General features: G+C 41.9%; 1 protein-coding gene and 1 long non-coding RNA gene across 2 annotated transcripts in view; one reads left to right on the plus strand and one right to left on the minus strand.

Annotated features, from left to right (window-relative positions):
- The window catches only part of ILDR1 (immunoglobulin like domain containing receptor 1), a 39,870-nt gene extending 16,640 nt beyond the window's left edge, over positions 1-23,230 (plus strand). The window contains exons 4-8 of the mRNA XM_002758744.6: positions 2,246-2,365; positions 2,656-2,802; positions 10,216-10,347; positions 10,561-11,384; positions 15,407-23,230. Of these exons, the coding sequence (XP_002758790.3) occupies positions 2,246-2,365; positions 2,656-2,802; positions 10,216-10,347; positions 10,561-11,384; positions 15,407-15,448 (1,265 nt within the window). The 3' untranslated portion in view covers positions 15,449-23,230. The remainder of the gene's footprint in view (positions 1-2,245; positions 2,366-2,655; positions 2,803-10,215; positions 10,348-10,560; positions 11,385-15,406) is intronic.
- LOC108588512 (uncharacterized) overlaps positions 1-24,805 on the minus strand; it is a 45,119-nt gene that overhangs the window by 7,499 nt on the left and 12,815 nt on the right. The window lies entirely within an intron of this gene.

Raw genomic sequence — 24,805 nt, forward strand, 5'->3', positions numbered from 1 at the left:
GTGAATATTCTGACTGTTTAAAGGTAGCTCATTTAAAGGGAACCAGTTTAATAATTGCTTCCAACTTTGTCTATAATACCTGTCTGATTTATTTTTATTTTTATTTTTTTTTACATTTGGCCTCTGATTTCCCCAAGCCAGCCCTCGACCTAAGGGTACAGCTGTCCTTCTTTTTTAGTCTCCAGGGGCATCTTCAAAGATCAAAGGTGGTTCTACCTTTTCCAAAGCCAGTAGAATTTATTCTTATCTGACCTCACAGTTTCAAGCCTCTTTAATTAACAAAATTACCTGTACAGTTTCTGAAGGATGGAAGTCCACCTCCATGCTAGTCCCTGCTCTTATTATGTTTTTTTTCTAAAAACATGAAGGTATATATTTTCCACTGTTTCCACTCCCAGCCACCTTTGGCTCAAACCCTACTTCTTTCTTACTCCCACAGAGAAACATAAGTATTTCCCTCTGTTTCTATTTCTTCCTCCAGACTTGTTGGGACTTCCTGGAGCCCTTGTTTCTGACACTTTTATGCCTATGTTTGCATCATGTGAGATGACCCTGACAAATCAGTCCTTAGGTTATTTAAAGTATCTGAATACCCTTCTTGCTCTGACACTCCTAAAATGCTCTTTATTTCTCCAATAAAAATTAGACCAGGTTTACAATATACATCATGCTCTGAGGGGGAATTTTTTAAAAGCACTTTCACCATTTTTCCAAGTCTGGGGTAAGCTTATTTCTGGGAAAGGTAGCAGGTTTGGAAAATAGTGGGTAGGAAAAAATTGTAGGGATTGACGTAGAAAGAGAAGGAAACAGAAGTCAAAGTTAGGTCCAGTGGTGCGTGACCTTACATTTTTGTTTCATTTCCTCAATAAATATTTCTTGACAAACAGATAATAAAGAATTACAGATATTTCCACGAACTTAGCAGAAATAAGTCTGTAATGCTAAGGTTTCCTGGTCCTTACTGTGGGTCGGAGAGTTGGAACTGCTGCTGCACTTTACATGGAGGCTGCCTTTGACTGGATTTTAAACCCTTTCAGGACAGAAAAGGGTCTTGTTTCTCTTTACATCTCCTCATTGCCTAACATAGTGCTGGACCCATGAAAGGGCTTTAGTGAATGTTTGCTGACTTTACTAAACTTGAACATAAATATTAACCTTTTGTTTTAAGTTCCTTGTAGATGCTGGATATTAGACATCTGTCAGATGGATAGATTACAAAATTTTCTCCCATCCAGTAGATTGTTTTTCCACCCTGATGACCTCATAAGTGGAAGCTGGATGATGAGAACGCATGGACACATAAGGGGAACAATACACACTAGGGCCTGTTGGAGGGTGTGTTGGGGATAGGAGGGAGAGCATCAGGAAGAACAGCTCTAAATACCTATGTGACGAGATGATCTGTGCAGCAAACCACTATGGCACACATTTACCTATGTAACAAACCGGCACATATACCTCTGACCTTAAAATTTTTTTTTAAATGAATGAAAAGCAATTATATATAAACAATTCATCTATCCTAATGGAGGTACACAACATTGAGGACCCACAAGAACTGAAACTTTTCTCGAGTTACATTTACTCTTAAAATATTGGCATTTTATCTTTATTCAAGTTTATCTCATACCTGTCCTTCAGGATCAAGCGATATCTGCTCATTTTAGGCTGATGAGGGACCCAGAATGTGGAGTTTTTCCCTCCAATTTAGAGAAGACAGGAAAGCTTGGTGGTTAACAGTATCAACTTTGAGGCAGAGAGATGTGAGCTTGAACCTACCTCTGATGAGCATTATGAGTATGTTATTAAGCCACTTCCTTTGAGTCTTGATTTTCCTTATCTGCAATGCAGCTAAATAATCAAACCCACTGTACCAGTTAGAATTAGGTTTGATTGTAAGTAAAAGCCCCATATACTAGCGACTTAAACAATATTTTGATTTTAACTTTTTTTGAGATAGGATCTCACTGTGATGCCCAGGCTGGAGTGCATTAGCACATTCATAGCTCACTGCAGCCTTGACTTTAGTGGCTGGGCTCAAGCGCTGGGCTCCAGCGATCCTTCCACCTCAGTCTCCAGAGAAGCTGGGACTATCGGCACATGGCCACCATGCCTGGCTAATTAAAAAAAAAAATTTTTGTAGAGACAAGGTCTTGCCATGCTGCCCAGGTCTTGAGGCTGTCACAGGTTAGGAACCAGTGCCCTCTCCTCTGACACTGGCACTTTCTTCTTCCTTACTGTGTAGGAGCAGATCTTGTGATTAACGAAGTGATGTGGTGGGACCATGGAGTCTATTACTGTACCATTGAGGCTCCAGGGGACACATCAGGAGACCCTGATAAGGAGGTGAAACTCATCGTCCTGCGTAAGTGCTACTGGAGCTTTCTATTCAGTCAGCCTCACTGCTGTAACACTTCTACTTACAGGAAAAAAAAAAAAAAAAAAAAACAGAAATAAGCAAGCCTAAGTTCTTGTCATTGGATTATCAACCTCTGATCTTCCCTTATCAAAGCTAAACTTTTAATTTTTTGCCAGCATATTGCTCAACTTTAACTTGTAGTTCAAGAGCTGTATTTATGAGACCTCTAGCATATCAGAACTGGAAGTGTTCCCCTGAATATTTAGTTCAACCCCTGCTTGGTGTCTTCCCTGCAGACTGGCTGACAGTAATCTTCATCATCCTGGGAGCTCTTCTCCTCCTGCTGCTGATCGGAGTGTGCTGGTGCCAGTGCTGTCCTCAGTATTGCTGCTGCTACATCCGCTGCCCCTGCTGTCCCGCCCGCTGCTGCTGTCCTGAGGAAGGTGAGAGGGGACAGACAAGCAGTGCATGGAGTAGATTAGGGCCCAGGACCCCAAGCAGATCAGCTTCAAGTGCCCAGGTCAAAGTTTCTTCCAGGTTCTCCTCCATGGCCTTCTCCCATCACAGGGCCAGAGGACATTAGCCTCAGCCCTGAAAATTGTGCTTGGGGATGCCAAAGAGCCACATGGAAGGTGGCTGAAAGGAGGACATTTGCCTGTTCACTTCGCAGGCTGCCTAAACCCTCTCTCAAATAGCTCTGCCTACTAATGGCATTTCTTCAGCAGTCCTGATGTATCTGTGCTTCAATCTTCGTTTCTAGCACTGACCTCATTTGGACATAAGGTGGGCTGGAGGGAGTGGTTTAAAGGAAGCAGTAAGAGAGAAGGCCACTTGTAAAGCAAAACAACACTATTTTTTCCTATTCTTACATGCCACTCAATACTTCTGACACCAATTGTGTGTGTTTTCCCCACACAAAAAAAGAATTCTTTAACAGACACCAACTAAATGTCCTATAATTTAACTCAACTCTGATGCTATTTACCTGAAACAGCACCAGATCCCAGAGGTTGAAGGCTCAGTCCCACAGGACTGCTCCCTACTTCATATGCCAATTGCAGTTGCAACTAGTAGGTTGCACCTGTGCTTCTGAGCAACTGGCTCTAGATTGGAAGTTACCACGATTGTCTCCTCCAGTTCAATTAATTTGCTACAGCAGCTCACAGAACTCAAGGAAAAAGTTTTCTTATGTTTACCCACTTATTATAAAGGATATTTAAAAGAATACAAGTGAACAGCCAGATGAAGAGCTGTATAGAGCGAGGTATGTGGTGGGGGGTTGGCTTCCATGTCCTCTCCAGGCATGCCACCCTCCCAGTACCTCTGTCTTCAGCAACCAGGAAGCTCCTCGAACCCAGTTCTTTTGAGTTTTTATGGAGACTTCGTTACATAGGCATGATTAATTGAGTCATTGGCTATCGGTAATCAACTCAACCTTCAGCCACTCTCCCCTCCCTAGAGGTCAGGAGGTGGGGATGATTTCTGTTTTCGTTTTTGGTTTTTTTTCCTCCTTAATTTATGGCTGCCACCTCCAGGTTTTCGGACTCAATTGGTCCAGGGTAGGACCTGAGATTTTTTATTTCTCTAGCAATCAAAATGAGTGACTGGGGCATAAGACTCAGATCACTGAGGTTTAGCTTAAGGGCATACCCAGGGAAAAAACACAGGTCACAGATGCATCTGTGGCTGTTTTTTTTCAAAGAGGTTCCCAGGAGGTTCAGTATTTATACATTTTCCTTAAGAAGTCAGGGGCAGCAATGAAACAAATGGTTATATACTTGTGAAACTTCAGTGCCCAGCAAATCTATATTTTACATAAGATAAGGTGAACATTAGAAAAGGGGAAAAGATGCCGGGCGCAGTGGCCCCAGCCTGTAATCCCAGCACTTTGGGAGGCCGAGGTGGGTGGATCACGAGGTCAAGAGATCGAGACCATCCTGGTCAACATGGTGAAACCCCGTCTCTACTAAAAATACAAAAAATTAGCTGGGCATCGTGGCATGCATCTGTAATCCCAGCTACTCCGGAGGCTGAGGCAGGAGGTTGCGGTGAGCAGAGATCTCGCCTCTGCACTCCAGCCTGGGTAATAAGAGTGAAACTCCGTCTCAAACAAAAAAGAAAAAAAAAAGAAAAGGGGAAAAGAAGAATTAGACCACATCTTGTCTTTGTTCTACCTGGGAAGATCAGCTAGTAATTGATATTATCACATGGAGTCTTTTGAAAGGGCTGGTCAGTGGGGGAAGGGGTATAATGAGGCATGTCTGACCTCCCATCTCGTCATGACCACGAACTTATTAGCTTCCAAGGTTTCTCTGGGGTCCCCTTGGCCAAGAGAGGGTCTGTTAGTCATTTGAGGGCTTAGAACTTTATTTTAATTTCTTATCTCAAAAGTTCTCGGGTGATGTGTAGCTGCTGGTAGGGGGCCCACACTTTGAGAACCCATGAGTTAGGGCAAGGGAAGAGGGAGCAGATGATCTTGCTTTAAATGTGATCTTCCTCTGGACTAACAGCTGATCCTTTAAAACAGAACTGTAACTGAATTATGCCCTAAAATATGTTGACTATGAAACACATGGTAAAGGCACAAGAATACAAAATTATTCTATAAAGATATTTTTTAGTCAAATACATGGAATAGCACCAACTGCTTTAAATGGAAAGTTTTTAAATTATTTTTGGCTTTTGTTTACAATAACATTTCCTTTTCCTGATGATCTAAATAAAGTACTATCTTGTAGAAATTTGAGAAATTCAGCAAACTGTAATGACTCATCTGAGTACCCAGAGATAACCACTCTTATCAGTTTGATCCATTTGAAAGGAAAATTTTTAAGGGAAAACTAATGAATGACCTATTAAGATAGAAACAAAACCTGGTCTCCAGTGTGTTTGAGTCTGGTTTCAGGCCTGTGCTCTGAGGTTGCTGTCTTACAGGAAAAGAGAACTAACTTTTATTGGATGTCTGATGTGTAGGCCCCTTGCATACATTTCCTCACTGAATCCTCACAACCACCCTGGAGGGCAGATGTCATCCCTGTTTAATGACAGGGGACCGAAGGTCAGAAAAGCCCCACAATTAGGAAGCAGCAGTGGCTATGCGGTGATGAATCCATGTTGTCTTGTGAGAGTCTACATTCCTACAGCAGAGACTGTCATAGCCTCTGTAGGTGGATCACTATGGGACTGGCTAAGACACCATAGGGGGGTAAAAGTAGCAGAGGATGCAACATTGGACTCTGGGGCCCCCTACCTTTCAGGGATCTTAGGGAGGGAGGCCATGGAGAAGTCACTGTCACCGGAGTCATAATATGCAGGATGAGATAAGAAAAACCCACCCAAGATGCTTGCTTAGACTCCCTAGGTCCATGGGTCACTAAAAGCAGGCAAGACTGGGGACAGAACTAACACAAATGATAAGTGCATCCCTTATTAGTAAGACAATAAATGGAGGTTCTGGGGGAGGGTTGTTTCTCCTGAGTAATTAGGTTCATTTTTTAAAAAATAGTAAAATCAAGAAACGTAGACCACAAAGATCCCTGAACTTAAGCCGGTGAGGTCACTTTCAAAGTGAGTCACTAGGTCAGACTGTCCTGAGAAGTTTATTGACAAGAATTACATGGAAGGGCATGAGTTATTAAATAAACTCTTTGGTTAGGGGGAGTAAGAGGTTATTGTTGGTGCTTGTAGAATAAGGTAATCCAAAGCATATTTATAAGCAAAGAACCAAAGTTAATAGCAAGTGAGTAAAGTGAAACATTAAGAAGTGAGGTGGGCCAGGCGCGGTGGCTCACGCCTGTAATCCCAGCACTTTGGGAGGTCGAGGCGGGTGGATCACAAGGTCAAGAGATCGAGACCATCCTGGTCAAATGGTGAAACTCCATCTCTACTAAAAATACAAAAAATTAGCTAGGCATGGTGGCACGTGCCTGTAATCCCAGCTACTCAGGAGGCTGAGGCAGGAGAATTGCCTGAACCCAGGAGGTGGAGGTTGCAGTGAGCCGAGATCCCGCCATTGCACTCCAGCCTGGGTAACAAGAGCGAAACTCCGTCTCAAAAAAAAAGTGAGGTGGGCCAGGTGTGGTGACATATGCCTGTAATCCCAGCATTTGGGGACATCGAGTCATGTGGAGGAGTTCAAGACCAGCCAGCGAGGTGAAACCCCCATCTCTACTAAAAATACAAAAATTAGCCGGGCATGGTGGCTGGCGCCTGTAGTCCCAGCCACTCGGGAGGCTGAGACATGAGAATTGCCTGAACCCTGGAGGAAGAGGGTTCAGTGAGCCAAGATCATGCTACTGCACTCCAGCCTGGGCAATGGAGCAAGACTCTGTCTGAAAAAAACAAAGAGAAGGGAGGTAGTCACTGATGAGTGATGAAGCTGGTAGGAGTGGCCTCAGGCCTACAGGGAAAGAACTGGCCTTAGAAAGGGAGAAGAAGGGAAAGGGAAGCAGCCTGGCCTCTGAAGACAGAAAGGAAGTCATTACAATGTGGAAGATGATTAAGACCTAAAGGAGGAAGCTGAGGGAGCTCATGTCTTCCTGACTTGATTTCAGCAAATCAAAATTCTAGATGCAGAAGGAAGCTTCAAGAAACATGCCAGTGATTCTTGATATTTCTTTGATCACATCCCACCTCCCCAACCTGCTCCCCTTTCTAGTGAGAGTTAAAAAAGGATTAGAGAGGAGAAAAATGAAAAATAAGACCAAATTTTAGATAGTTCATCTGGTAGTGGTAAACAGCTTTTTAAATTTTTTCCATGAGAAGTGGAGAAACAGCTTTCATCCCTAGAGCAGTTACTGGCCCTCCTTACTGGAAAACCTCCAGGGATGCCCTGCAGTAGGCCACAAGCCACACAGAATCTCCAATCTCTCCTTCCCCATCCCCTTTCGCCTCACAGCTGAGGGAGTGAGGTTGAGAGAGCTTTTTCCACAATTACTGTGTTATGGCATATTAGCAGTGGGCCCTGGACTAAACGTAGGTTTCTTGGCTCCATGTTCAGGGCTGGTTCCTCTTTGTCAATAGAGATGAAGTCATCAGCAGAAAGTTCACAGCCAGGGGAAGACCTAAGAGGTGGGGAATGTTTAACCTGTTGCTGTAGAGGAGACAATGCATGTTTGAGAGATCAACAAGGAAAGCCCTATTGAGGAGGGCTATTTGAGGTCAGTTGCCTGATTGGGACCAAGAAGCATCTGCTGGTAGTTTCCTAAAGCTAAAATGACAAGAGTTCCAAGGGGCATGGCATTCTAGGAAGCAGCTGAGGATGTCCCAGAAATGACTTGTCAGTCAAGTCAGGAAAGACTGGTAGTTTTGCAGAAAGCAAATAGACTGAGTGACCATAGGTTAAAAGAAGGGCAAGAATGGGTTCTGTAAGAGTAGAGAGGGGACCATAAGGAATGGTGACCAAAGTGTTATTGAGAATCCTCAGCAGTCAATTCCAAGTTGACTGCTACATTATTAAAACAGGGAGCTTGTTGAAAATACAAATTTTCATGCTTTGCATTAGACCAACGGAAGGAGAGTCCCTGGGAGTGAGACTCAGAAAGCTGTATTTTAACAAGCTCATTAAGAGTGACTAAGGCAGATTTTACTCCACGGAGGCTAAGCGATAACTTATTGGAAGTCCTTTGCAGCTTTGTTGCCTTGTCCAGGTTTCTTTTACTGCCTATCTGATTCCCTGTTAGGTGAGCACCAGATACCCCTGATAGTCTAGAAATCCCGTGGGGCTGTTTCCAGGGATGCGGGTGAAGGCAGGCAAGAGAAGAGCTCAAAGGCTGTGTCTTCCATCCTGTTTAATTAGTTTTAATGCAACAAGGAACGGTGAGACCCTAGAAAAAAGATTGTGGCAGCTAAGGGAGCAGGTGAGTTAATCTCTGGACTTGGTGAAAAAAGTCTCAGGGAAATGTCAGAAACACTCATGGAGGATATGGAAGGGTTGTCAGGGAGTTAATTGTGGAGAGAGTCCCATTGATGAAAAAAAATCATTTGAGAAGCAAGGAGGAAACACGACTCTGCCTTTCTCCTCAATTGAAGGAAGCAGAAGGAGTGGCTAAATGGGAACAGAACTATCTGGAAGAAGCAAGAATTACATTAAAGGGAACAGTGGGTAGGGTTGTTCTCCTTGGAATCAGATGTCCCCAGGTCGTGGAAGGAGAGACTAGTCTGGAGTGGACTTTGAAAGGTCTGGAGCTGAGTTAGAGAGAGAGAAATTGAGGAGGTGCTTGCACGGAAGGTTTTTTGGTTCATCACAGTAAATAAAGGAGTCTGGGGACTTGGTTGTGTGGCACACCCTAAAAGAGCATAGGGTTGGGCGTCTCACAGGTTCACACCCTGGCTTTGTCAGTCGCTAGCTGTGGAACTTTATGCTGGGAAGGTAATCTCTCTGAGCCCAACTTCCTCATCGGATTCCCACATGAAGAGCTTTTTCAGAGAACTAGCTAGCTTATGCAAAGTAAATTATATATATAAGGCTGGGCATTCCAGTGTGTGTGTTGGTGGTGGCCAGTAGAGGGAGCTAGGGAGAGGCGTCTCTGCAGAGGGAGAGGACTCTGCTAGGGGAGCTGCTGCAAGTTTGCATTGGATTTCCTCCAGGCAAGGCTGTGACTAATCCTGAGGGCTGGAGCTCCCAACACTTCTGAGGACTCTGTTACAACCACTTCCTGTTGTGCTGGAAGTTTTATACTGGAATCACTGGGCAGCCCACTGGATGGCCGCTTTGCTGCTGGCCTTGGCAAACCCTACACCCTATGTGGCTGCATTCAGGATGCCAGCTTTCTGCCCCTTCTACTGCGCCTGGGCCCTGCTGTTTTAGGGGTAGCCACAGGGTCCAGGGAAGCAAGGAGGAACTGAGAACGCCCAGCTGGGGCCTATCCTCATTCACAGCCTGAGGCTGGCGCTTCCTGCACTTAATGTACAGGTACACGTCCAACATGCATGGATAGGCAGAGCCCTTAGGAAACGTGAGGCACTCAGCCACAACTACCCCAAAACAGAAAAGCACGAACAAAAACAACGAAATGCTTTTGTTTTTAATTTGTATTCACTGTGGATTGAATGCGTCAGACCAGCTCCACCTAGGGGGTTGGAGGGACATGCCTATGTATCTTTTTTGCTACTTTTTTATATGATTTTCTTTGCCATAAAAGGAAATGATTTCTCTTCCCCTTCCCTGCCTCCACTCCACCCCTTAGAAATTCCCCCTACTTAGGGGCAATCTCAATACTTAATAAGGCAAGGAGAAGAGTAGAAAGGACCCACTGGCATCTACTTGAGCTTTTTATATGCCCTGCCTTCTTCCCACAGATTTTCTCCCACCAGGGTTGGCATGCCAGCAAGAAACACTCTTCCATGCAATTGCCAAGTAATTCTGCCCATTATCTTTGGCATCATGTCTTTCCCTTTTTCTTTCATTCTGAACAGACACCACCAGCCCCTGACTCACAGCCTCCTCTAAGTCCTTTGCATCTACATCTTCTGTTTCTGGCCTTTGACTTTTAGTGTTGTTGGCCTATGGCCCAATAATTCATTGTATGCTAGTATCCCTATGCATCTCCCTATGCATTTTGGGTGACCTTAGGAGTGGGCAGGGTGGAAGTCAAGTTTTAAGAATATACTCTCCTGGGGTACAGAAGTTGCAGTCTTGAAGAGAATTTAACTCCAGGTCCTTGCCAGGGTTGGAGGGGGGGCATTTAATTTACTACCTCCTTTACCCTTATTCCCATGCAAGATAGATGAAAATGGACAAGATAGCTGAGGAGAGAAGCTGGCTTCTTGCAAGGCCCCTAGGTGGAGAGAAGTGAGGTAGGAGATGTGGGGCTTGCCCTGGCTGAGGGTCTGCATTTCTCCTTCTTCCCCTGCAGTCCTGGCCCGCCACCGCTACATGAAGCAGGCCCAGGCCCTAGGTCCTCAGATGATGGAAAAACCCCTGTACTGGGGGGCGGACAGGAGCTCCCAGGTTTCATCTTATCCAATGCACCCGCTGCTGCAGCGAGGTAAACTTCTCCAGAGATTTGGGGTAGGGGAGGGCAGAGGGCAAGGCCAGAAGCATGGGCTACATCAAGGCCTCTGTGACCAATATGGCAGGCATCTTCCTGATGGAGGATGGGAGGGAGTCACGCTAAACAATGTCACATTTTGAAGTCCTGATTCTGAGGCATATGTTTTGGGCCATTTGTTCTATATGTCCTATCCTTGTTTCCATTCAGATTTGTCCCTGCGGTCCAGCCTCCATCAGATGCCAATGGCCCAGACCACCAATGGCCCTCCCATCACCAATGGTGTCCTGGAGTATTTGGAGAATGAACTGCGGAACCTCAACCTGGCCCAGCCTCTGCCCCCTGACCTCAAAGCCAGATTCAGACATCCCTGCAGCATGCTGTCCTCCCTGGGCTCCGAGGTCGTGGAACGCAGAATCATCCACCTGCCCCCACTGATCAGAGACCTGTCATCTTCAAGGAGGACCACTGACTCCCTGCACCAGCAGTGGCTCACCCCAATTCCCTCCAGGCCCTGGGATCTGAGGGAGGGGAGAAGGCAGCACCATTACCCTGATTTCCACCAGGAGCTCCGGAATCAGGGACCAAAGTCTTGGGCATTGGAAAGAAGGGAGCTGGACCTGTCATGGAGTGGAAAGCGCCATAGCTCTAGGCTGAATGGGTCACCCATACACTGGTCAGACAGGGACAGCCTAAGTGATGTCCCCTCGTCCAGCGAGGCACCCTGGCGGCAGAGCCACTCTCCTTTCAGGAGCCGCTGTCAGGAGAGGCCCCACAGGCCCAGCCCCCGGGAGAGCACTCAGAGGCACAGGAGACGTCGCAGGCACCGCAGCTATTCCCCTCCCTTGCCCTCCGGCCTCAGTTCCTGGAGCTCTGAAGAGGAGAAGAAGGAGAGGCAACCCCAGGGCTGGGGGGCCCACCGCCGCCACTCGCACTCCCCACACTGGCAGGAGGAGAAGCCGCCTAGCTACCGCTCACTGGATGTCACTCCAGGCAAGAATGACAGGAAAAAAGGGAGCGTGGAGAGGCGCTCGGTGAGCCTGGGGCATCCTGCTGAGGGTTGGGCATGGGCAGAGAGGTGCCTCCAGCCAGGCGTGGCCACAGCCTGACTGCCTCAGAGATGGCCTCCTCCCTGTTTTGCCCAAATTACACTGTGGGCTGGGTGGGCTACCTCTTGTTAGAGCTAAAGAAATCAAGTGAGTGCAGAGTGCAGGGGAGAGTTCACTGCCTACGAAGGGCCTTCTGATCCTCAGCTTAGGTTGTCATCACAGCCCTGTGGGGCAGGCCAAGCAGGGTCACAGGAGGAAATGAGGCTCATCATGATTAAGCACCTTGCAAGCCATGACCTAGGACTTGAATGCAGGCGCTTGTGGCTAAAGTCTCACCTCCTTTCGCAGCTGTTTTGCTTTCTTTACTTAGCACCGCACTTCCGTACCCCAAATTAGAACACTGGGCCTAACAGAAGACACTTGTCAAGTCAGCATGCAAGGCCCTGGTATATGTGAGGTTGAGACCCTCTGAGACATCCCCTGGAAAGGACCATTAAACTGATTTTTAAAACCCTGATATTCCTTATATGGGCCAGAACATTAGGATTCTGTGAATAGGCAAGACGCCAAAGGGGGCCAGACATAGGTAAAAGGGGAACACAGAAGGATGTAGGCCTTTGGGTCCTCTGAATGCAGATCTTTTGTATTTTTTTAAAGAAATGACTTTAAAAATTATTTTATAATTAATACATCCAAATGGCAGCATTCCTTTAATGGTACCACTTTGCAAAGATTTGCTGCCATTGCTCAAAACATCAATAAACTACGTCAGAGCAACTTATATGCTACCCATTAAGATCTTTTCTCTGTTTCACCAAAATCCTTTTCTCTTTTGCTTCTGTTGAGATAGTCAAAGGTATATGCAGTAGCTCTGAAAGAAGTTCTGAAGCAGAGAGATATTATCGAAGAACTGTAGTCTCTCACAGGCTGTGAAGGTTACAGCTCTCATTTGGAAGTACATGTTCTGCTGTGAGTTTTTTAAAAAATTAGTCACATACATGGTGTGTGAAAAGAGCAGGCCTCTTATGAGAGCCACAGGGCTGCTCTTTCTAGAGCAGAACTGTGGTGAGAGAGTGATTTGTGAGGAAGGTGGCAAAGACCAGCAGGCATTTCTGTAATAATCAATGGCAATTATGCCATCTTCTTACAGATGTCCCTTCAGTAACAAGGATCAACAATAGTGAAAATAGCTACCCCTTACTAAGTGGTACTGAGATATAGACATCTTACACAACATCTTACTTAATCCTCACAGCAACCCTGTGTGTTTTGAACTATTATCCTAGATGATACAACTGTTTCTTCCATGTTACCAGTAAGAAAATTATATCCTGAAAGAAAACACAGTCAAAGCTGGGAAAATCACAGTTCCTTTACTCATATAGTGACTAAACCAGGTCTCTTCATTATAATAACAACTAAAAGTTAAGGTCCAGGTTTGGACCCCAAATCTACATGCTATTTTCTTCTAAGTTAAATTAGTTTCTTTAAGCTAAAGTATAGCTTCTTGTAAGTAAGAGAAGGGTGAGGAACACAAGTTACATTCCAGACACTGGATAAGCCCTTTCCAAGCCTTATTTCACTTAATCCTCACAACTATAGGAGGCTCAGAGAGGTTGAGTAGCATGCCCAAAGCTACACAGCCCAAAGCTCAAGGTTGAATCATGCTTTGATTCTCAAGCTTGTGCCCTTTCAGTAACTCATGCTGCCTCCTTAGAGAGAAGTATAGTCAAGTGCATTGGCGCATACCTATAGTCTCAGCTGCTCAGGAGGATAGGAGGATCACTTGAGCCCAGGTTCTGTGCTCAGCGAGCCATGATTGCACCACTGCACTCCTGCCTGAGCAACAGAATGTGATCCTGACTCAGAAAATGAAAAAAAAGAGAGATTATCATTCAGAATCAATGATATCTTCTGGTGACTTTATTTCTTCCTCATTTTCTGAAAATATCACAGCTTCTTTTAACACCCACCTCAACCATGCCAAATTTTCAATTGTAAAGTTACTCCCAAGAAGCAAAGATTTTGCACGAGAAATTGTAAAAGCCTCCATTGTTTGGAGTCTCTGAGCTTATCTCCCAAGGAGTTATCAGTTTACTTATCACATTCAACTGTCCATTCATATTCTGACAGTGAGCAGAGGCCCAGGACCAAAGCTTGACTTGGCAGGTTGCTCAGTTTGAAGGGCACGGTGTTTAGTTTGTTTTGTTTGTAACTTGAATTTTGAATGCCTTTACTGAGGCAAAATCTCCAGGGCCAAAGTCTTGCTCTTCCCTCCTCTCCTTGGGGCTGCCTGCTGCTTCTTACACAGGCTGCCTTCCTAGCCTCTGGAGTCACTGGAGCTTGTAGTGAAACATCGTAATACCGTTGGGCCTCTAGATGGTGACCTTCCATCACGCAGCACTGGAAGTTCCTGTTTACTGCTTAAGTTGATAAGATGTCTCACTATTTTCCTAAAGCAGGCTTTCAGAAGTTACAGCTTTACCATAACTTTTTATAAAATGCTTATTTAAAATCCTTTATTTGGTATTGTAATGTTTAACAAATAGATCCTGACAAACAAGGGCTTCCATGCAGACGATCTCATGGGAACCTGAAATAGGTAGGAACTATATGTTACACAGTACCCATGAGAAAATTAAGTTATATTGAAGGATCTTCCACCCAACTTCAGAACCAAGATTCCAGCCAAGATCTTCTTAATTCAGGCAGGTCTGGTAGCCTTTTCACTCCACTGAAGCTATAACCTCAGAAATATAAGGAGCAAACACTTCAAGCTTTTACCTTCAGTGATTACAGACTGAGTGGCCCCTCCTCCTGTACTCCTCCCAATCAAATATCTTTCTAACCTTGCCCTAAGGTATCTCAAGGCATTTCTTGCTTGTTCCAAACTTGGCCAGTATACACCTGTTCTAATGTAAGAGAAAATCACGGCATTCTTTCTTCTCCAAGCTGAATTCAAACTTTCTATAGAGAATCCCAGCTTTTTTCTTGATTTTATGGTTTTTTTTAAAGTTTTATGCTAGCATTCTTAGTCTACTACTTTCAACAAAATGTCTACTCCTTGATCACGTCTAGGTTTTTTTTTTTTTAGCAAACCCTGGACAAGTTCCTTTTACTGCATTTCATTGTTTTTGTTTATGTCAGAGAACATTTGTCATGCAGTATTTTGATTAGAAATCATGAGGCCTAAAACTCACTTTCCTGATAAATTGAAAACTTTTTTTATAGCAACATGAATGTGTGTATATATATATATGTGTGTGTGATCCCTTTTGGGCAGTATATTTTAGGACAGATACCTTGTCTTCCTGTTTCAAATAAGATGAGGAAGGTTATATTCACAGACCACAACTGTAAATATTCAAGACCTAAATAAAATGATCCCCTACCATAGCTAGAGAAACATGAGAAATGTAAACCACAGTTTTTAACCCTCATCGAGGAAGTGGAAAAAGCCCAAAGACCAAGCAGAGTGGAATAACTTCTGAAAAAAAAGCCACTGAGTTTGCTTAGGAAGAAGTAATTAGTGATCTTTAAAAAATGACTTCAGAGAAATACTGAGGGTTAAAGCCAAACTTTTTAGAAAAGTGCTGGGAAGGAATGATTCAGGAGATTATAAAAAGGAAAAAGAGAACTGAGCAATGTCTTCATGGATGAATGGGAGAGAGACAGACTGAGGAATGAAACAAGGTACCCCTTTCTCAGTCTAAGGGAGACTTGAAGGAATTAGAAAACAGAGCAAGAGGCAGAGTGAATTAGACTGAAAGAAATTTTCAGAAATTACAAGTATTTCAGAGAGTCTCTAGAGAGGAAAGCAAGAAAAACCTAAGCCTGGAGAGAGAGATTGTTTTCATGAAGAGTCAAGAAATATTTTTTAAGTTCAGATCTGCTGTCCTGACAGCCACTACTCACTTAGCATTTGTGAATCAAGCATAACTTATGTGTTAAATGCAAAGACAGATTACACTGACTGGGTGTTTTTTGTGTGTTCTTCTATTCCCCAGGAGAAAGACAGCTCTCATAGTGGAAGGAGTGTGGTCATTTAGTCACCAAGCACAGTACAACTTCTGTGGCTACTTCTTGGCTCCTATGTGTCATCAGCATCACCGAGATTTCCAGCTGACTTGGGACCTGCAAGTCTGAATCTAAAAATTTTGGCCTAGATTCTGAGAATCAGAAAGAAGAATTTTAAATACAAGAGTTTGGACTTGGGTGTAGTGGCTCACACCTGTAATCCCAACACTTTGAGAGACTAAGGTGAGAGGATTGCTTGAGGCTAGGAGTTCAAGACCAACCTGGACAACATAGTGAGACCCTATCTCTGCAAAAAATAACAAAAAATTAGTTGGGTGCAGTGGCATGCACTTGTAGTCACAGCTACTTGAGAGGCTGAGGCAGGAGGATCCCTTGAACCAGGAATTCAAGGCTGCAATGAGCCAGGATCCCATGATCACATCTCTGTACTCCAAGCTGGGCAATAGAGCAAGTCCTCATCTCTTAAAAAAAAAAAAAAAAAAAAAACCCAAAGCCAAAAAACAAAAAAGTAAGAGTTTGAGGAATTACTAACTGTAGTTTTAGCCTTGGTTCTTGCTCTTTTGTGTATTTATATAGTCTCTGACTTGTAACAGACCCTAACTGGAATGCGATCTCTCAGGAACTTAGTAGCCTGAGTCTTTCAGTAGATTACACTGCCCAAAACCAAGGCCATTCTCAAAGTAAGAACTTGGAAATCTTTGAGAAGAAAACAAGCATGTTTCAGGAAGAGGATATCTATGGAGTATTATAGAGAAATTCCCATGGGAATGTGTCTTCCTCTATGGCATGTCTTGAGGGTCCTTTCTTGTTAGGAGTTTATCCTGCCATCTCCATGCCCAGTCCTGAGGTCCTAGTCAGAGATGGCACAGGAAATACCCCAACCATGTGCCACTCATGGACTCTTTATTATAACTGTAGAAAAATCACAAAGAAGCAGTTTTGCACCAGCCTTATTCCTGTGCCTTGTTTTCCTCTTGTTCTTTTTTACCCATGTATCTAATTTATATTTTCATATATATTGTATAATCATTGAAGTCACTTTAAATCCTTCTTGGAAACAACATAGTATATAAATAAGAAAGAAAGAAAACTTACCAAGCTGAGGATGCTGCTCCAAATAAATACCTGCTTTTCTACTTTGATTTGATTGGATCAAGCTGCATTCACCACTATAGCTCAGAGAAGGGCCCAATCAACCTAGGGAGTTCTGGAGCTACCATTCTCCTGGCACTACTCAGCCTTTCAGAGTTGAAATTTCCCAGGAAGAAGCATCCAGGCAGGTCTTGCCAGTCAGCCCCAGGAAGAAAGAACTGTATTGTCCCTATAATAGACTCTACCACCTCCTCCCATTTTTCTCATTCCCTTTGGAGGCTTCCGTGATCTGTCTGTGCTTCATATAGAGATCCACCCTGAGCATATTGGAAGGAGATGACCTGAGTGGAGGAGAGCGTGTGTATATGATCCTCAGCAGTATCCTTATGTGCTCACCTTAGATCCTATTTATTGTCACATCAATTTTCTCCCAATCTCATTAATTACATGTGGAAAAAATAGGTTAAATTTCTGCATTAGGTAGTCTTCTCTGGGATTTTTGATTATTCACATGTAATTGGATCTAAAGTAGCAAAAACATACCTATATTTAAACAAATAATGTAGACATAACATTCAGTAGGTGAGAGACTTCTGGCCTGGACAAGATGGCATTACCCCTTCCCCTGCTATGCCCTGTTAAGCACAACTTAATAAATGTTAGAAATGGTACAAGAGAAAACTAAAGGAGAATTCTGAAGGGTATGAAGAAGCTGAGCTGGTTTGAAAACCCAGGACCACAGAGCAGCACAAAGGCAGGGCATCTTTTTTTATTTTTTATTTTTTATTTTTTGAGACGGAGTTTCACTCTTGTTACCCAGGCTGGAGTGCAATGGTGCGATCTCGGCTCACCGCAACCTCCGCCTCCTGGGTTCAGGCAATTCTCCTGCCTCAGCCTCCTGAGTAGCTGGGATTACAGGCACGCACCACCATGCCCAGCTAATTTTTTGTATCTTTAGTAGAGACGGGGTTTCACCATGTTGACCAGGATGGTCTCGATTGACCTCGTGATCCACCCGCCTCGGCCTCCCAAAGTGCTGGGATTACAGGCTTGAGCCACCGCGCCCGGCCAGGCAGGGCATCTTATATCCCCTTAACTATCAGGTGTTTCCTGACTTTCCATCTAGAAACAGAAGGTAGCCCAGAAGCTCATTCTTCCCCCTGAACCTATTGGAGTCCCTTTGACAACCTCAAGCAAGGGGACTGATTGGGAGTCCTACAAAAAATAAATAACCAGGGGAAGCACCCTTCTTCCCCTGGGTCAGAAACTCCTCTTTTCCAAGGAGAGATACTGAGGTGGACAGGAGGAGCCAGTAAGAGAAACCCAGGAAAAATAGGTGGTCCAGTTGGGGAAGCCTTTTTGCACAAGCCTGAGACTCTCCTCTTCTGCCCAGAGATACTAGGATTGGCAGGTAGAACCAGGAAAAGGGACCCGTCACAGCCAACATTCCCGAAGCCAGCCACCTGATCACGGAAGCCACTTTGTGGAAGCAAGACTCTCCTCCCAGGCCCAGAGAAATCTGGGCAGCTAGAGGCACCAGCAGGATTTATCATAGCCTGCCCTCACCAAGAGATATCTGGCAACCCAGCCAGGAAAATTCCTCCTGCCCTTTCAGGCAGCACTAACAGAGACCAGTGGGAGCCTTAGATAAACCAAGCAACCAAAATAACACTACAAGGGCTCTGAAAATTAAGCTACAATTAGAATTACAGCCCACAAAAGTAGGCTAAAACTGTATACTAAACCTAACAGATTGACTCCTTGTAAAACAAAATATTGCAATAGAAATAAGTCTCCTAACATAATAGGCAAAATGTTCAGAGTAAAAAGCAAGATAAAAATCAAAATGTTCAAGTAAAAATCACAGTAAAATCACAACTTGAATGAAAAAGGAAATTAGTAGATTCTAGCACTGAGATAAATCAGATATTGGAATTATATATTAAGATTTTTAAAGCAGATATCATAAAAATGCTACAACAATCAATTATAAATTCTCTCAAAACAAATGAAAAAAACCAGAAACCTCAGAAAAAAAGTAAGTTTTATCAAAAGGAAACAAATGAAAATTGTAGAACTGAAAAATACAACAACAAACTGAAAACTCACTGGATAGGCTTAATAGTATGGTAGAGATGATGGGAGATAAAATCTGTGAACTTGGGATTGAACAATAGAATTTACCCAATCTGAACAATAGAAAATATACCAGGAAAAATAAACAGACCTCAGGGACCTATGGAACAGTAACAAAATATCCAGCATTCATATTATTGGAGTAACAGAAAGTAAAGGAGAAAAAGAGTAGGGATGAATGAGTATTTGAAGAAATAAGACTGAAAACATTCCAAATTAGATGGAAGACACCAACTTAGAGATTCAAGAAGCTGGATGGATCCCACAGAAGAAACAAAAAATCCATGCCCAGGCACATTATAATTTTTTGAAAACTGAAGACAAAGTCCTGAAAGCAGCAAGTGAGAAATAGTGCATTGCTTGTAGGAGAACACCAATTTGAATGGATTTCTTATCTGAAACCATAAATAAGGAAGTGGCCAAATATTTTTTAAGTGATGAAAGATAGAAACTGTCACCTATAATTCTAGATCTGGCAAAGCTATCTTTTAGGAATGAAGGGTTATAAAACATTCACAGACGAATGAAAATTAAAAGATTTTGTTACTAGCAGATCTACCCTTAAAAGACTAGCTGAAGGGAGTTCTTCAAACAGCAAAGAAATGATAAAAGAAGGAAACTTAGAACATCAGGAAAAAAGAAGAAACAACAGAGCAGAAATATGGGTTCATACAATAGACAATTTTTTTCCTTATGGGTTTTAGAAATCATATTTTATGATTGAAACAAAAATTGTAACAACATCTGATACTCAAAACAATGATATTTAAAGGTGGGGAAGCCAAAGGGACCTAAATGGAAGTGAGGTTTCCACACTTCATTTGAAGTGGTAAATATTGATACCAGTATATTGTTACAAGTAGCATGTGTAACACCCAGAGCAACCAATATGAAAACTATACAAAGTGACAAACTCAGAAGTATTACAAATAAATCAAGATGGAATCTAAAACATGTTTAAATAAACTGCAGAAAGGCAAGAAAGAAAAAGTGATGAGAACCAGAGGAGACAAATAGAAAATAAATAACAAAATAACAGGCTAAAGTGCTATCATATCAGTAAATACCTTATATGTAAATGGTCTAAATACACCAATTAAGAGATTGGTAGAATGAGTTAAAAACAACCCATAATCCAACTATATGCTGCATATAAGAAACTCATTTTAAGTTCAAACACAGATAAGTTGAAAATAAAAAGGGCGGAAAAAGATATATCACATATACATTAACACCTTTTTAAAAAACAGCAGGAGTAGCAGTAGTAGTGTCTGATAAAGTAGACTGCAAAGCAAAGAAAATTACCGAGACAAAAAGGAATATTACTTAATGATAAAAGGATCAATCAGAAGACACTACATACTAAATATGTACAAGCGAAACCACAGAGCCTTAAATAGCTGAAGCAAAAATTGGTAAAGCTGAAATGAGAAATAGAAGAATCTGGCTGCGCACGGTGGCTCATGCCTATAATCCCAGCACTTTGGGAGACCAAGGCAGGTGGATCACAAGGTCAAGAGATCAAGACCATCCTGGTCAACGAGGTGAAACCCCGTCTCTACCAAAAAAAAAAAATACAAAAATTAGCTGGGCATGGTGGTGCGCGCCTGTAGTCCCAGCTACTTGGGAGGCTGAGGCAGAAGAATTGCTTGAACCCAGAAGGCAGAGGTTGCGGTGAGCTGAGATCATGCCATTGCACTCCAGTCTGGGTAACAACAGTGAAACTCCGTCTCAAAAAAAACAAAAACAAAAAAGAGAGAAATAGAAGAATCTATAATTATAGTTGGGAACTTCAACATCATTCTCCCCTTTCCCCAGTAACTACTGGAACTATGAAGAAGAAAAATCACAAGTATATGGAAAATCTGAGCAACACAATCAACAAGGTCTAATTAACATTTATAAGACATATCACCTAACAATATGTTTTTCTCAATTGCCCATGCAACATTCACCAACTAGAAAAAGACATAAAATGTATAGAAAAACAAACTTAACAAATGTAAAAGAATTGGCATCATGTGCTCTGGACATAATGGAAAACTGAAAATCTCTAACAAAGACAACAGGAAACTCTTAAAACACTTGAAAACTAAACAACACATTTCTAAATAATCTATGTGTCAAACAGGGCATCTCAAAGGAAATTAAAAGGCTACATGGAACTAAATATAAATGAAAACATATCAAAGTATGTGGGATGCAGCTAAAGCAGTACTAAGAAGAAAATTCATAGCACTGTATACTTACATTAAAAATTAAGAAAGGGGCACTTGATCATCTCATGCTGCCTACTTGACCTTCTTCCAAGTACACTTCCTTTCATTCCTTCTCTAAAGTGTTTTAATAAACTTTCACTCCCCCATAACAATTAAGAAAGGTGTCATATTGATAATTTAAGTTCCTACTTTTCCTGAAAAAGAGGAGCAAAATAAATCCAAAGCAAGCAAAAGGAATAGAGTGGTAAAGTGCAGAAGCCAATAATATTGAAAGTAGGAAAATCTTACTGAAAAATGCCATAAAAGGAAAAGGTCGTTGTTCAAAACAAACAAACAAAATAATAATAAAATCAATAAACCTCTAGCAAGATTGACAACAATGGAAAATGAGTCATCGATATGAGGACTTAAACAGGAACTCTCATTTCAAATACTGCAACCATTAAAAAAGATAATAGAAAATCTTACATATGGCTTTATGCTCATAAATTTGACAATTTAGAATAAGTGGACCAATTCCATGAAAATCAAACTACAAAAACTCAACTAAGATGAAATAGACAATCTAAGTAACCCTATTATTATTACAGAAATTTTTAATTAAAAATCTCTCCAAAATAAAATCTCCAGGTCCAAATGGCCTCATTGCCTAATTCTACTACACCTTTTTTAAAGGGGAATTAACACCAACTTTGCATAATCTCTTCCAGAAAATAGAAAAGGAAACAACAACAACAAAACAAACAAACAAACAAACATCTCCCCTAAAATTAGAAGCAAAAATCTTTTCTAGATTGTTAGCAAATCTTTTAATACACCATGAACAAGTGGGATTTATTCCAGATAAGCAAGCTTAGTTCCCAGAATAGATCAAAAAATCTTGAAAAATAAATTTGGATGACTTAGATACTTCTCAACTTTAAAATGTATTATAAAACATTAGTAATCAATATAGTGCAGTATTAATGTATTGATCCAATGTGACATAATTGAGAGGCCAGAAATAAAGTCCTATAACTATCAATAAATTGATTTTTCACAAAGCTGCTAAGGCAATTCAATGAGAGAAAGACAGTATTTTCTATAAATGGTGATGGACCATTTGTTTAGTCATATACAAAAATATGAATTTAGACTCTTATGCCTTCCACAAAAATTAACTCCAAATGGACAATAGACCTAAATGCTTTTCTGTATGCTCTTATTGAAACCACCTTTGCAAAATTATGACAGAGAAATTTGACATAGTTAACTCCATTTTGCTTCTGATCTCCAAGCTGTCCTTGGTCATTGCTGGGCATAGGTCAAAATAACTTTGGAAATAATTTATAGTATTATCCTAAATCAAAGATGAAAATAGTCCTTTCTAAAACTAAACTGCCTTTATAAAAAGTAATGAAAGGCCACAAGGTTAAGTTTGTGAGAGGGGCCTGAATTCTGAAAATAAAGGCATAATTACTATAATTCCTTACTGCTCAGTGGTCATGAAGCCAGAAGTCACAAGATTTGTGACTTTCCCAACTGTTCCTATAAGAAATATCACTATTGTAAAACCCAAGATTTTTTTTTTAAGATGTTTTTCAGACTGATCCCACCCAAACTCATGACTCAATGGATCCTATTGCCCCAACCAGAGGTGAACTCAGCACATGAAGATTGTCTCATACACTGCCATAATGTCATCTTCAACCAATCAGCAGCACCCATTCCTTAGCCCCCTGCCCACCAAATTGTCCATAAAATCCCTAACCTCCAAGTCTTTGGGGAGACTGATTTGAGTAATAAATTCAGTTCTCCTGAGTGAGCCAGTCTCACATCAATTTAACTCTTTCTGTCCTGCAATGCTGTGGTCTCAGTGGATTGATTTTTGTCTGTTCAGTGGGCAAGAAGAACCAACTGGGTGATTACATTAAGACAGGTATGTCTTTAGAGCTGGAATGGCTAAGTGAGTAACACAAAACAAATCCATTTTAGCATTTTGAGAAAGAAAAAATAGCTCAGGGCAATTGCAAAATTGAGCAGGCCCAGAGAAACACTGGTATGAGACTTTAGTCATACCCTTTATCCATGTCGAAAGGCAATTACTTAAAGACATTTTGTTCCTCATAGCTGCCTCTCCCATTATCTTCAGGTTCCTGGAATTTGTGATACAAAGAACAGTGTATAGTCAATTAATAGCTTGTGTTAAGGTAAATTCTTTGTAAACAACTCAGGAACTGCCTGTTCTTTTTTCCTTAAAACATACTTGTAACTACTGCGAATTGGTGTGTATATTCAGGGTAACTTCAATCTATGCTCCCTGGTGACCATTTTCAAGCTTTAGGCCCAAATAAACTCTCTACTTAATCATATTTTCTGAATCTAGTGATTTAAGGTTGACAATTTTTATCTCCCAAAATCTTCCTTTCTTTTTTCTCTTCAAGGGATTTCTGAAGTCTCAACTCAGCATAAGCCAGTGAATATAATTTTCAGTCTACCACAGAGAGAGAGAGAGAGAGAGACCTCTTCCCATTTCTTCTCAAGAGTCTTTCCAAGAATATTTCTGTGGGCCCAGGAGTCTGAGTGGGGCCAGAGGACTGGTTGGCAGGTGCCAGTGGAACCACTGGTCATCATAAATGCAAAAATCTGAAAAGACATCTCAAAAGGCCAGTCATAGATTCTATAATAGTGTTGTTGTCTACAGGAATAATTGGGGAAGTTGCAAATCTTGTGACTTCCAGAATAATGGCTGGTAATCCACACCTTAGCAGAATTCAGGCTCCTCGCATCTTTCTAACCTGATGGTCTTTCATTAGCTTTAGAAAGGTGATTTAGTTTTGGAGAAGGGCTATTATCATTTAAACTACAAACTAAATAGCTCCCAAAATTAGCTAGTCCAAGCTGAAGAATGATTAACGCTTTTTGCCTTTAGAGAAAAAAAGTGCAGCTCACTGCCAGCACTCATTTAATTTTACATAAACACGTTGGCCTTGAAGCAAATTTGATTGATTTTCAATGTGAAAATAATTCAAAAACCATTTTTGGAGTTATTTCTCAACAGAACAGTATAATCTATTTCAGAAAAATCAGATTCATCAAATGAATCTTCAGCCAACAACCGTTTGAGAACAATGTTAACAACATGCATAGAAATGCTACATTTTCTAGAATTTAACATTTTCAGCAATTGAGAAATTCTATATTTTGTAAATTGAAATACTGCTACTGAAAACAGAATACTATAAATAGAACGATGTCACATTTTTCCAATCCAGTCTATTATCAATGGGCATTTGGGTTGATTAGAAATGATGAGTTCGTGTCGTTTGTAGGGACATGGATGAATCTGGAAAACATCATCCTCAGCAAACTGACACAAGAACAGAAAATGAAACACCGCATATTCTCACTCATAGGTGGGTGATGAAAAATGAGAACACATGGACACAGAAAGGGGAACACTAAACACTGGAGTCTATTGGGGGGAAAAGGGGAGGGCCAGTGGGAGGGGGAGGTGGGGAGGGATAGCCTGGGGAGAAATACCAAATGTGGGTGAAGGGGAGAAGAAAAGCAAAGCACACTGCCATGTGTGTACCTACGCAACTGTCTTGCATGCTCTGCTCATGTACCCCAAAACCTATAATCCAATAAAAAGTTTAAAAAAAAAAAAAAAATAGAACGATGTCTTTTGTTTCAGAAGTTGATATAACTACAGTGATGCAAAAATAATCATAAAAGCGAGATATTTTGTGGCAAAGTTATCTCGGGGTAAGTGCTGCAGCTGCAAGTGCTACCAGCAAGTATTCTCACAGCAAATGGCATAGAGTTAAAGACAGTTTGGAGGTTAAAGACAATAAGGGGGTTGATTAGATCAGATCTCTTTCACTGTCATAATTTTCTTAGTGTTAAAATTTTTGCAAAGGCAGTTTCACCAACTTAAAT

This window comes from Callithrix jacchus, chromosome 15 (assembly GCF_049354715.1).
Source record: "Callithrix jacchus isolate 240 chromosome 15, calJac240_pri, whole genome shotgun sequence".
In the NCBI taxonomy this organism is placed as follows: Eukaryota; Metazoa; Chordata; class Mammalia; order Primates; family Cebidae; genus Callithrix; species Callithrix jacchus.